Below are 12,813 nucleotides of genomic sequence, written 5' to 3'. Positions count from 1 at the left end.
AGATGGAAGGTACCAGTATATACCTCTGTACAGGTATAAGCCTTTTTTTTAACAAAGGTCCCAACTGTGAATGCCTGTACTGTGGCATTCAATTCCATATGATTGTTTAATGTGATAAATGTTTATATGCTATCAGATACGCCCCGGGGGAATGAGAATGATGTTTGTAATATTGGGAGCTTTGGAATAATGTTTTTCTTTATTGTCTTAATGTTGTTTGTTTTTGTTTTTTTCGCTTCCTCCTGTAGTCTGGTGAGGAGTATGGGGTTCTTTTAGGAATTATAGTGCAAAGATTGTTTTTTGATGCATTATTTTCTAATGCCAATTTTGAAATAAAAAAATCAAGCCACTGCAAATGTATTAAGAATAGACTAACCCCCAGTGGATAGGTGATGTGTGTGTCATTGACACGCTATACGGTATATATTCACACTGTTAATGCACATTACATAACCTGTTCACAATTTATTTCCAACAACATACACATTTAGGGTATACTTTATGGTGTTAGGCTGTTTCTCTCTCCTCATTTCTTCTCTAAGATGTGCCCCGTGTGGTCAGGGCTGGGAAAGGCCATTTGGTGCCCAGGGGCGAAGATGGCAAACTGCGCCCCCCCCCCCCCCCCCCGTTTTTAAGAAAAAAATTAGTTTGTTATTTGTATTACATTATTTTCTTACTTTTTACAGTCTGTGTGTGGAGTAGCAGCTAGTGAAGGCAGGCTCCTAGTGGCTTGTTCTTCACGCGCCGACACAGCTCCCTGTAGGGCAGCGCGAGTCCTCCCTCTCTCACCTACACACCTCGCCTCCGGCGTGAGCCGCGTGACGTCACACGGCGCACGCCGTGGTATCAACCAAATAAATCCTCCATGGGGGGGGGGGGGGCGGTGGAAACGCAGAGGAGGAAAGGGAGCCCGAGCCAGGAGCGCAGTCGGCACAAAATTCATAGGGGGAGAGAAGGAGCAGCGCTGACATGGCTGGTGTGACGGTGTAGGCGGGTTGCAGGAGCGCACTCAGCACAGCAAGTTGGCGCTTGGCTAATGTGGTACAGTGAACAGGGACGTACTAGAACTGACTGGGCCCCACAGGCAAATTTTTTAAAGGAGCCCCCCCTCCCTTAGGGTCCATTCAGACGTCCGCAAGTGTTTTGCGGTCCACAAAATGTCCGCAAAACACGGATACCAGCTGCGTGCGTTTCGCATTTTGATAGTTCCCTATGATAGAAATGCCTATTCTTGTCCACAATTGCAGACAAGAATAGGCCAATGTTCCATCTTATTTTGCAGGGGCCCGCAGAATGGAACTACGGATGCGGACAGCACACGGCTGTGCTGTCCGCATCTTTTGCGGCCCTATTGAAATGAATGGGTTTGCACCTGTTCCGCAAAATTGTGGGACGGATGCGGACCCAGAACAACGGACGTGAGAATGGACCCTTACTTAAAATAAACCTTTCAAAAAACCTCTTTGTCTTTGTATCACCATTTTTTTGACAGCTAAAACTTTTTTTAGATTTCTGCCTAAAGAGCTGAAGCTTTTTTTCAGGTGGATGAATTGTAGTTTTTTTTTGGTACCCTTTTTGAATTAAAATTATTTTATATTTTTAATAGTGAAGAAATTTTTGGACATGGCAATGCTTTTTTTTTTATGTTTATTTACCTATATTTAAAACACTGTGAAAAGGGGTGATTGGAACTTTCTCCCAACCTCTGCCCACTCCTTCCTCTGCCACCTCCTGTACTATAGCATGCGGTACGTGGCAGCCTCCCCTCTCTGCCTCCGCTGCTCTGCCATGTACTAGTGCTTATTATGGCACACATATGCATGCACCCAATGCCAGCCCAGAACCATCCTGGCATCACATTTGTGTATATGTAACTTAAGAGAGTGCCATAATAAGCACTAGTACATGGGCAGAGCAGCGGAGGCAGAGAGGGGAGGCTGCCATGTCCCGCATGCTATAGTACAGGAGGCTGGCAGAGAAGCATGGGCAGAGGTTGTGATCTGGCTACCTGGCAACTACATGCAGCTGCCAGGTGGCGATCCCAGCATCTACCAGCCTCCTGTACTATAACAGAAAGCAGATGAATGCATTTTATTATATAGGAGGCTGGTGGGACTTGGGATGGCAGCTACATGCTGCAGCCTGCCATGGCTGCACACTCAGAACTTTGCCTGCTGCTGTTCTGGTCTTACTCCCCTCCTCTCCTAGTCTGTGAACTTGACAGACTGGGAGAGGAGGAAAGGGTTAACTACTTTGACTCTGCCCTGCCCTCCTCTTTCCTCATGCCCAGAGAGGCCCCAGAACCACTGTGCACTAGTGCAGGTGCAGCTGCAGCAGGCAAGGGGGGGAGGGGGGGAACATGGGGGCCAGGCACATACCTGAAAAAACGAGTGCTGTGCATGCCTGCTGTGCCTCCCCTCCGCCCTCTGCTGTGCTTCTTCTCCCAGCCTCCCCGCCCCTTGAGGAGGGACTTCATTTGGGGGCGGGCTGCCACTGTGCTGCCTGAAGAGATTCATTTGCATAGTGTGCTGCCGACTGTTCTCTGGCAAGTGTCACGCTATGCAGGCAGAAGAGGCAGCGAGTCAGCAGATAATCATGGACGGAGTCGCCCGCCGAAGCAGGCCCTGTGTTAATGAATGGGGAAGTAGGATGGATGGGAGGGGGGCGGGCCCCGGCCCCTATGTGACCGCACCAAATGTAAAGGGGAGGGGATTTGGAGGTGTTGTTTTCGGGGGTGGGGCCGGCCTGAAAACGTAAAATTATGTACACACAGTAAGTGTGTGTGAGACACTGCTCCCGGGCCCCTTGTCAGCCCGGGCCCCGAAGCAGCCGCTTCCCCTCCTTCCCTGGTAGTTACGCCACTGACAGTGAAGCTGTACACTGCTGGCACTTCACCTGCGCCCCCCTCCTGTCCGCAAATGGTAGCGCCCAGGGCACCCGCTCCTTCGGCCCCTGCCTTGTACCGGCCCTGCGTGTGGTATGTATGAAAGTCTTACAGCTTCTCCTTGCAGATATACAGGCAACTTATTTGTAGGGGAGAGAGAGAAAAAGCCCAACAGCAGAGTATGAAGTCGTCAGCATCCCTTCAGCCAAGCCAAGAGGGGCTTTTTACAGTGAAAAATTTTGGAAACTCCTGCACGATACCTAACTGGCTCCTGTGTTGAATATAAAGCATTGGACCTACAGCTATTTGGAAAGACTAGCTTAGAAGAACACTGGTGCGGAGCCTCTTATACTCAGGTCGAGCCTACAATTACCACGGAGGTCGGATAGAGCAGTCAGAAAGTTGAACCATACCACTGCTTACTGAGTGGAAAGCAGAGTGGTCCAAAGAGTCTACACTTACAGGAGGGAGGCAGAAATTAAATTATAGCTTAAAACAAGCTGTTCTATTGGCCTCTTCTTGTCTGTGTAGCACCATTGAATGTTGAAATAAGCTGGGGATGGAAACTTTGAGTACAGCAAGGAGCCTTGCCAGAAATACCTATACTATTAAAATATAAAAATACTTATCCCATACTTATCCCCACGGCTTAACGGAAAAAAAATTCAAAATGGCCTATGAACCCAAAAAATTTATGAAAATTGGTATCAATTGATATCAAAATGGTAACATTGACACAGCTCCGTAGACCCAAATATATATATTTTTTTATAGGGGTTAGAATATGTTAATAAAAAGAAAAATGTCAGTATTAAAACACAAGAGAAAAAACTATGCATACGACTGTATGTGGTATCATTGTAATGGTATTGACCTGGAGAATGAAGGTAACAGGTCAGTTTTACCACATAGAGAACACCATAAAAACAAAACCCGTAAAACTGTGGTGGAATTGCATTTTTTTTTCTTCCAATTCCACCCCATTTGGAATTTCTTTCCAGCTTCCTACTACATCATATGCAGTGTTAAATGGTGCCAATAGAAATTATAACTTATCCCTCATATGGCTATTTGAAAATAAAAATAAAAAGTTAATGGCTATGGAAAGGCAGGGAGAAAGACGAAAATGCAAAACGGGAGAAAGTTATGGCTACTCCTAAGGGTTTAAAAGCCACACCACAGGTCAGTTTCCGTACATAGAAAATATGCCAGTGTGCATGACATTGGGCATATCTTATTCACTTTGCTGGTACTGCATTGCAATGTAGATTTTCTGTCTATACCATAAGGCCGCATCCACATTTCCGTGTCAGTGTCACATCCGGAAAAAAGAAAAAGGCGTCCGTGTATCATCCGTGGAGATGTTCTTGAGGATCTGTGATGGGTCCGTGTGTCTGTTACCCTCTGTTTGTCATTCGTAAGCCACTGACATCCACTGTAATCAGCTGAAAATTAATTTCAAGAGCATTTTCGAACTGTCTTCCATGAAAAACAGATGCACCACGGATGCCATCCATGTTTGGTCTGCATCACTGACCAAAGTAGTGCATGTCTCCGTGACTTTTTTTTTACTGAACCAAGTTCGTAAAATAATACATTTGTGTGAACAGACACAAATAAATCAGTTGGTATATGTGCCGTCTGTGGAAAATGTGGATAGCACACATCCGTGAAAAATGGAAGTGTGGACAAGCAGATAAGATCGATCAGTCTCACATTCATTATCACCCATGTTAAAGTGCCCAAAGATTACACTAAAGTTGATGAACATAGTTTGATTTAAACATCAAGAAAGTTTAGGTGAAATTAACAGTGAATGATCCTTTTAGCCAACCTTAACACAGTCATTGTCTGGAAAAAAAAGTCAAACCATGTTTAAAATGTTTGTCTAAGGCCTCTTTCACACGGGCGGTCATGTTTTTGGCCCGGATAAGATGCGGGTGCGTCGCGGGGAAATGCGAGATTTTTCCCATTGTAATGCTTTTTGCAATGCGCGTGAGAAAAATCGGCATGTTTGGTACCCAGACCCGAACCCGGACTTCTTCACAGAGTTTGGGATCGGTGTTGTGTAGATTGTATTTTTCCCTTATAACATGGTTATAAGGGAAAATAATAGCATTCTTAATACAGAATGCATAGTACAATTGGGCTGGAGGGGTTCAAAAAAAATAAATAAATTAACTCGCCTTAATCCACTTGTTCGCGCAGCCCGGCTTCTCTTCTGTCTTCTTGTTTGAGGAATAGGTCCTTTGATGATGTCACTGCGTTCATCACATGGTCCATCACATGATATCTTTTACATGGTGATGGATCTGTGGCGGACCATGTTGATGAGCGTAGTGACGTCACCACAGGTCCTTTTCCTGTGCACAGCAAAATAAAGACAGAAGAGAAGCCGGGCTGCGCGAACAAGTGGATTAAGGTGAGTTAAATTTTTTATTATTATTTTTTTAACCCCTCCAGCCCTATTGTACTATGCATTCTGTATTAAGAATGCTATTATTTTCCCTTATAACCATATTATAAGGGAAAATAATAATGATCGGGTCTCTATCCTGATCGCCTCTAGAAACAATGTGTGAAAATCGCACCGCATCCGTACTTGCTTGCGGATGCTTGCGATTTTCACGCAGCCCTATTCACTTTTATGTGGCCTGCGTGAAAATCACCGCTTATCTGCACAGCCCCATGGAAATGAATGGGTCCAGATTCAGTGCGGGTGCAATGCGTTCACCTTACGCATTGCCACCCGCGCGGAAATCTCGCCCGTGTGAAAGGGGCCTAACAGTTTGATTGACAGATTGTTAATAGTTATATAGCAAACGTGATTTATAGAATTATGTTGACTGTTACTTGCCCATCGTAATCACAACTGTAAGCGTCAATACCAATTAAAATGTTCTTGACTGCCTCTGTGAATAAATTGTTCACCAGAAGAACATTTGTTCGACTGTTGTTCAACAGGCCACAAACTTCTGCCTACTTGAAAAACAAGTGCACATCCAAAATCTATCTTTCCTGAAAGCAGATAGCCTGATGATTGCAGTTGCCATGATGTACTGTTGACAACCATGTCCCCCTTCATATAAATTAGTGAAACCGGAATAATTTAAAAGATGCATTGACAAACATGTACCTAAAACTCACATCCAATCAGAAGTTTACACACAAAAACAATGTAAATGTAATATATTATGGTGTGCACAACTCCTATATACCACAAACGTATACATCAACAGCTTGTTTTCTTAAAAACACACAAGCCATACAATATTTGGAAATCATCCACAGATGCATTCAAAATGTATACTATACAGAGCAACCAGCTCAGCTGCAACATTATCATTTATCTGAGAGTGCAGAGCATACTATGCATACAAATATAACCTAATCATTAATACATGCCACCACCTTCATGCAGTGGTTAGATCAAAAATTGGATGAAAATTAAAATTTGTGCCTAAAATGCATAATCTTGCGGTCCTTATGATAAATAAATACATTCTGCAAAATAACTAAGATGTGAGGAGATCATACATACCGTACATGTCTACACTCCCGTAATTGCCAACTGCAATTCCTGTATGTAAGTCAAGAACGCACTATGCATTTAATAACTTGAAAACACTGTTATGCACTTGATAATTGTTAGAAATCTAGGAATTTGTTAGAAAATCACAAAAAGCTATATATGTATGTCATGGAAATGCAGAAAAGCATGTGCAAGTTTAAATGGAAATAAAATAAACAGTGCAGCTGCTATACGTAGTGCGTGCCTTAGAGAGGTTTTCCGGTAATATTGATTTTTAAGCATGTGCCTGCAGCCTGCTCCCTCAAGTAGAAGATTCATACTGATCCACGCCTCTCCGGTCTTCTGCACTGTCTTCACTTTTTCAATCTTCCGGTCCCCTCACCACATTCCAATAGCCATAACTTTTTTATTTTTCCATTCACATGTTTTTTTTAATGGCACCATTAAATTTACCATGTCTTGTATTGGAAGGTTTTGTAGGTTTTGACATTACAGCGTTCAATCTGCGCTAAAAATTACGACCTTTTTCTGTGGCTCAATACAATTGCGGCAATACCAAATTTGTATGGTTTTTATTTTGTTTAATTACTTTTAAAAAAAAAACTTTTAAAAAAAATTTACATTTTCTTTGCATTGCCATAAATTTTTCATATTTTTGTCTACAGAGGTGTGCTTGTTTTTATTGGTACCATTTTTGGGGTATGTACAACTTTTGATCACTGCTCTACTTTTCTGGGGGGCTCAGTGATATCAGATTCGGTGATACCGGATATGTTTATTCTTTTATTGTTTATATATATTTATATGTAAAATTGCCTAGAGTGGCAGGAGTAGGTAATTATGATTGTATCTAGTAGAGGCAGGATGCTGGCACCAGTGAAAAGTTACTTATTCCTAGCCAACCCGTTTAATGCTGTCATCAGCAGAGAACAGCAAGCCAGATTTTACCATTTCTCACATTGACTAGATTAGGATCCGCAGTGATTCAGACTCTTCATTATGAATTCCGGGGTTCGGCTGGACGAATACTACTTCCGGCAATTTAGGTTCCAGTCACACGTCCGCAATTTTGTTCTGCATTTTGCAGAACGGAAATTGCGGACCCATTCATTTCTACCAGGTCCGCAATTCCGTTCCCGAAAAAAATAGAACATGTCCTATTCTTGTCCACAATTGCGGTTCAGAATAGGCATATTCTATTAGTGCAGGCAAAATGCGGAACACTCTGCCGGTTTGTCCGTGTTTTGTGGATCCGCAAACACGCTATGGACGTATTAATGGACCTTATGTTGGAACAGGCTGCTGGACGTTAGTGTGATCGTAGAGTAAGGAGCAGAATGAGAGGAGAGAACACAGAAATGTGAGAACTGATTTTCTGTCACTAATAGAAACACCTTGCTTATCACTGTTTAGTCTCATAGAAAATAAAATGTATTTATGATGTATTTAAATGTATTGGTGATTAATATTTCTTAACTCTTCTAAATTCCTATGAAAGTTAATAAATTACTAAATATTAATAACATTATAATATATTAAATATAATTATTAATTAAAAATGCTAAATTCCTAAACCTAATATAATACATTAATAAGGTTCCTTTTCAGAGGGGTATAATATAGGTGCTTTATTGCTCACAAATTATGGACACTGTGTGTCTTCTGACATGATGATGAACATCAGGAGGTTTGGGTGTTCTCAATATGGGAACAAAAAGACTGTATATTACACCCATCTGAAAAGAAGCTGAATAATGTAAAAAAACAAAAAAAAAGCGGTAATTGAAAAAGATTTTTGCTTACAGTAAGCAAAAAGTGTATTTTCTGACTGATAAATCTTTTCAATCTGTCAGAAATATATTATATTCCTGTGTGCAACAGGTATCAGTAGAGGAAAGTGATATGTAAATTTTTGTCTAAAGATCTGATATGAACAGGATATACATGAACTGTTTAAAAGGTAAACTTTATTGCTGTTTGTGATGTTTGTTGAGACTTAGGGCTACTTTCACACTTGCGATCCAGAGCGCATCCGTCTGGTATCTGCACAGACGGATCCTCTCCTATAATGCAGACATTTGGATCCGTTCAGAAAGGATCCGTCTGCATTATAGCTTAGAAAAATTTCTAAGTGTGAAAGTAGTTCAGACGGATCCGTCCAGACTTTACATTGAAAGTCAATGGGGGACGGATCCGTTTGAAAATTGTGCCATATGGTGTCATCTTCAAACAGATCCGTCCCTATTGATTTACCATTGTAAATCTGGACGGATCCGTTTGCCTCCGCAAGGCCAGGCGGACACCCGAACGCTGAACGCTGACCCAGACTGATGCATTCTGAGCAGATCCTCATCCACTCCGAATGCATTGGGGCAGTACGGATGCGTTCGGGGCTGCTTGTGAGCCCCTTCAAACGGAGCTCACAAGCGGAGCCCCGAACGCTAGTGTAAAAGTAGCCTTATTTGGCTCTATATGTGCAGATGGGTGATTAGATAAGCAAGTGCTCATTTTGCTCACTCCTTTTATGGTAAAAGGCTCCCCCATATGTGACAAGTATCCCCTCTGATGGGAGAAGGGGGATTAATAACATGCATAGAAGTCCATCCCCCTTTCCCCAGCTACTATGAACAGGTAGACTGGAAGAGAAAATAATTTGTATCTCTCCTTCCCTCCTGCAGCTGTTGGCATGTTCCCCACTAGCCCTGCTCCCCTCCTCACAGCCAGCTGAAGAAAGGAAGGGCTGCTTTATCCTGGCATATCGCACAATGTGTAGCACCTAGAGATGCGACCAGGGTCTAGTTTTAAAGCTGAAAATCTAAGCTGTAAAAGTTTTCAGCACTAGCTGCTCTATATCGGGAAGATGCAGCCTTTAGAAATTGGGTCCAGGAATGAGAGCTACAGGTATACGCAGCTCTCACAGGGACCAGTTTCTAACACTATAACACCTGATGTACCGCAGCGATCTTGGTCTTGTCTTAAAGGGAACCTGTCACCGGGATTTTGTGCATAGAGCTGAGGACATGGGTTGCTAGAGGCCGCTAGCACATCTGCAATATCCAGTCCCCATAGCTCTCTGTGCTTTTATTGTGTAAAAAAAAAAGATTTGAGACATATGCAAATTAACCTGAGATGAGTCCTGTCCCTGAGATGAGTCAGGGACAGGACTCATCTCAGGTTAATTTGCATATGTATCAAATCGTTTTTTTGACACAATAAAAGCACACAGAGAGCTATGGGGACTCGACATTGCGGACGTGCTAGCGGCCATCTAGCAACCCATGTCCTCAGCTCTATACCCAAAATCCCGGTGACAGGTTCCCTTTAAAACATAGATTGTCAGCTTTAAGACAAGTCCTGGCTGCTATCTCTAGTTGTTATACAACCTGAGAATCCAGCTATTGAAGTCAAGGACTTATGAAATCCTTGGCTACTGAAGTGCTACCATGCTAGGACATGAGAGATACCGGTATGTCCTTGATAGGGAAAGAGTTAAATAGTGACAAGACTATGGTTTCTGAGATCATAATATTTTCATTTTTTTTTTATTATTTTCTATTTGTTACAGGAAAGAAGATTACATATGTATATAGTTTACTGCCAAAACAAGCCAAATTCTGAGCATATTGTTTCAGAATACATTGACACTTATTTTGAGGTAAGTTGTAAATTGAAATGTGCTGTGTGGTAGGATTTTACAGGACTGTCAACCAATTTGTTAAAGGGAACCTGTCATCAGGATTGACATACAGAGCTGATTAAATATTCTTACTGAGCGTCCTCCAGTTATTCCTAAACTGTTTGTCTATACTCAAAAGTATTGTCTGCATGTAAAGAAATAACTTTGAAAATATCTCTGACGTCATGACCAGCTACTCATGAAATCTTCAGGGCGTTTTTCTGCTTGACGGGAGTCACGAGTCATCTACCTATTCTAACACCCATCTTGTTCTCCCAGACAGTCCAGTTGTTTCCTGAGATCAGCGCTGGCCAAGTGAAATCTCACACGGGCGGAAATGATTTCCATACACTGCTGCGATAAGACCATATACACTGGGCGGAGGTGTATACAACTCGACTTCAAGCGTTCTCTGTGCAGTGTCATTGTTCTCGTGGCAGTGCATGTAACTCTTCTGCTCTGGTGCGAGATTTCGCTCGGCTGGTGCTGACGTCGGGAAACAAAGGGGTGGTGTGGGAAACGCAGAGGGGAAATCTTGGAGAACAAGATGGGCAATGAGAGCAGGGAGATGACTCGTGACTCCTGTCAGGCAGAACAATGCCTGAGAACGGTCGCCTTTGACCCCTTAAGAACCTTGCCATTTTTCACCTTAAAGACCAGGCCATTTTTTGCAAATCGACAGACATGTTTCACTTTATGTGGTGATAAACTTTAAAGGGAGTCTTTCACCTAAACTGAGCATTTTAGACCACTCAGATCAGGTTATAGACTCTTTGACCCTTATTACAATGGTACCTTTGTTTTCTGTGTCCCTCGTCCAGGTCGTGAAAAAAATAAAACTTTTTAAACGTATGCAAATGAGCTTCTGAGGGTGCCCAGGGGCGGCATTACTGGGCGATGTGCCCAGAAAAACACACCTCTTTCAGCCCTCTGGCCCGCCCTTCTGTACCTCGTCCGCCGCAAGATATTCAAAACTAATTTTATAAACTTTGTTAAACCTTTAGGTGTTCCACAAGAATCAAGAATTAAAGTAAAATGGAGATGACATTTCAGAATTTCACTTTTTGCCAGTTTTTCCCATTTTAATCCATTTTTTTCAGGAACAAGGCAATGGTTAACAGCCAAACAAAACTCAATATTTATTACCCTGGTTCTTTAGTTTACAGAAAACACCCCCATATGTAGCCCATAAACTGCTGTACGGGCACATGGCAGGGCGCAGAAGGAAAGGACTCCATATGGTTTTTGGAAGCCAGCATTCATTGGGATAATTTTAAGTTGCCATGTCACATTTGAAGGACCCCCTGATGCATCCCTAGAGTAGAAACTCCAAAAAAGACCCCATTTTGGAAACTACAGCATAAGGTGGCAGTTGTTGGTACTATTTTAGGGTACAAGATTTTTGGTTGCTCTATATTTCACTTTTGTGAGACAAGGTAACAAAAAAAATTGCTGTTTTGGTACCGTTTTTATTTTTTGTCAGTTACAGTGTTCATCTGACAGGTTAGGTCATGTTGTATTTTTTATAGAGCAGGTTGTTACAGATGCGACAATACCAGAATATGACTACGATTTTACATTAATAAAGCATTTTTGAAAAAATGTTTTTTTTAGTGTCTCCATATTCTGAAAGCCATAGGTTTGTTTTTTTTTGTTTTGTTTTTTGGGCGATTGTCTTATGTAGGGGCTCTTTTTTTTCGGTATAAGATGACAGTTTGATTGGTACTATTTTGGGGTGCATATGACTTTTTGATCGGCTTGGTATTACACTTTTTGTGATGTAAGGTGACAAAAAATTGCTTTTTTTTATGCCGTTTTTATTTTATACCATGTGATATTTCTTTACAGCAGTTCTTATGGATGTGGCGATACCTAATATGTTACTTTTTTTGTTTAAGTTTTACACAATAACATCATTTTTTAAACCAAAAAAAAATCTCCATATTCTGAGAGTCCTATTTTATTTATTTTTTTGGGCAATTGTCTTAGGTAGGGTTCATTTTTTTGCGGGGTGAGATGACTGGTACATTTTTGGGTTGCATATGACTTTTGAACGCTTAGTATTACACATTTTGTGATGTAATGTAACAAAAAATTGCTTTTTGACACCTTTTTTATGGTCACTTGAGGGGTTTGGTCATGTGGTATTTTATAGAGCAGGTTGTTACGGACGCGGCGATACCTAATATGTCTACTTTTTTTTTATTTTTTACACACTAACATCATTTTTTAAACCAAAAAATTGTTTATGTCTCCATATTCTGAGAGCCATATTTTTTTCTTTTTTGTGCGATTGTCCTAGGTAGGGGTCTAATTTTTTGCGGGTTGAGATGACTGTTTGATTGGTATGATTTTGGGCTGTGTATGACCTTTTGATCGCTTGGTATTACACTTTTTGTGATGTACGTGACAAAAAATAGCTTTTTTAATCACAGTTTTTAGTAATTTTTTTAAACGGTGTTGACCGACGGGATGGATCATGTGATATATTTATAGAGCAGGTTGTTACGCACGCGGTGATACCTAATGTCTTTTTTTTCATTTTTTTTTTATATATTACACTGCTCAAAAAATAAAGGGAACACAAAAATAACACATCCTAGATCTGAATTAATTAAATATTCTTCTGAAATACTTTGTTCTTTACATAGTTGAATGTGCTGACAACAAAATCACACAAAAATTAAGAATGGAAATCAAATTTTTCAACCCATGGAGGTC

At 41.4% G+C, this 12,813-nt stretch overlaps 1 protein-coding gene across 1 annotated transcript in view; it reads left to right on the top strand.

Annotated features, from left to right (window-relative positions):
* TRIO (trio Rho guanine nucleotide exchange factor) overlaps positions 1–12,813 on the top strand; it is a 796,191-nt gene that overhangs the window by 666,052 nt on the left and 117,326 nt on the right. Inside the window, 1 exon segment of the mRNA XM_040431356.1 lies at positions 9,982–10,071. Within this exon segment, the coding sequence (XP_040287290.1) occupies positions 9,982–10,071 (90 nt within the window).

The sequence above is a fragment of the Bufo bufo genome, chromosome 5 (genome assembly GCF_905171765.1).
Source record: "Bufo bufo chromosome 5, aBufBuf1.1, whole genome shotgun sequence".
NCBI classification, from domain to species: domain Eukaryota; kingdom Metazoa; phylum Chordata; class Amphibia; order Anura; family Bufonidae; genus Bufo; species Bufo bufo.
The sequence above is the reverse complement of the archived record's forward strand: the minus strand, read 5'-3'. Positions and strand labels throughout refer to the sequence as shown.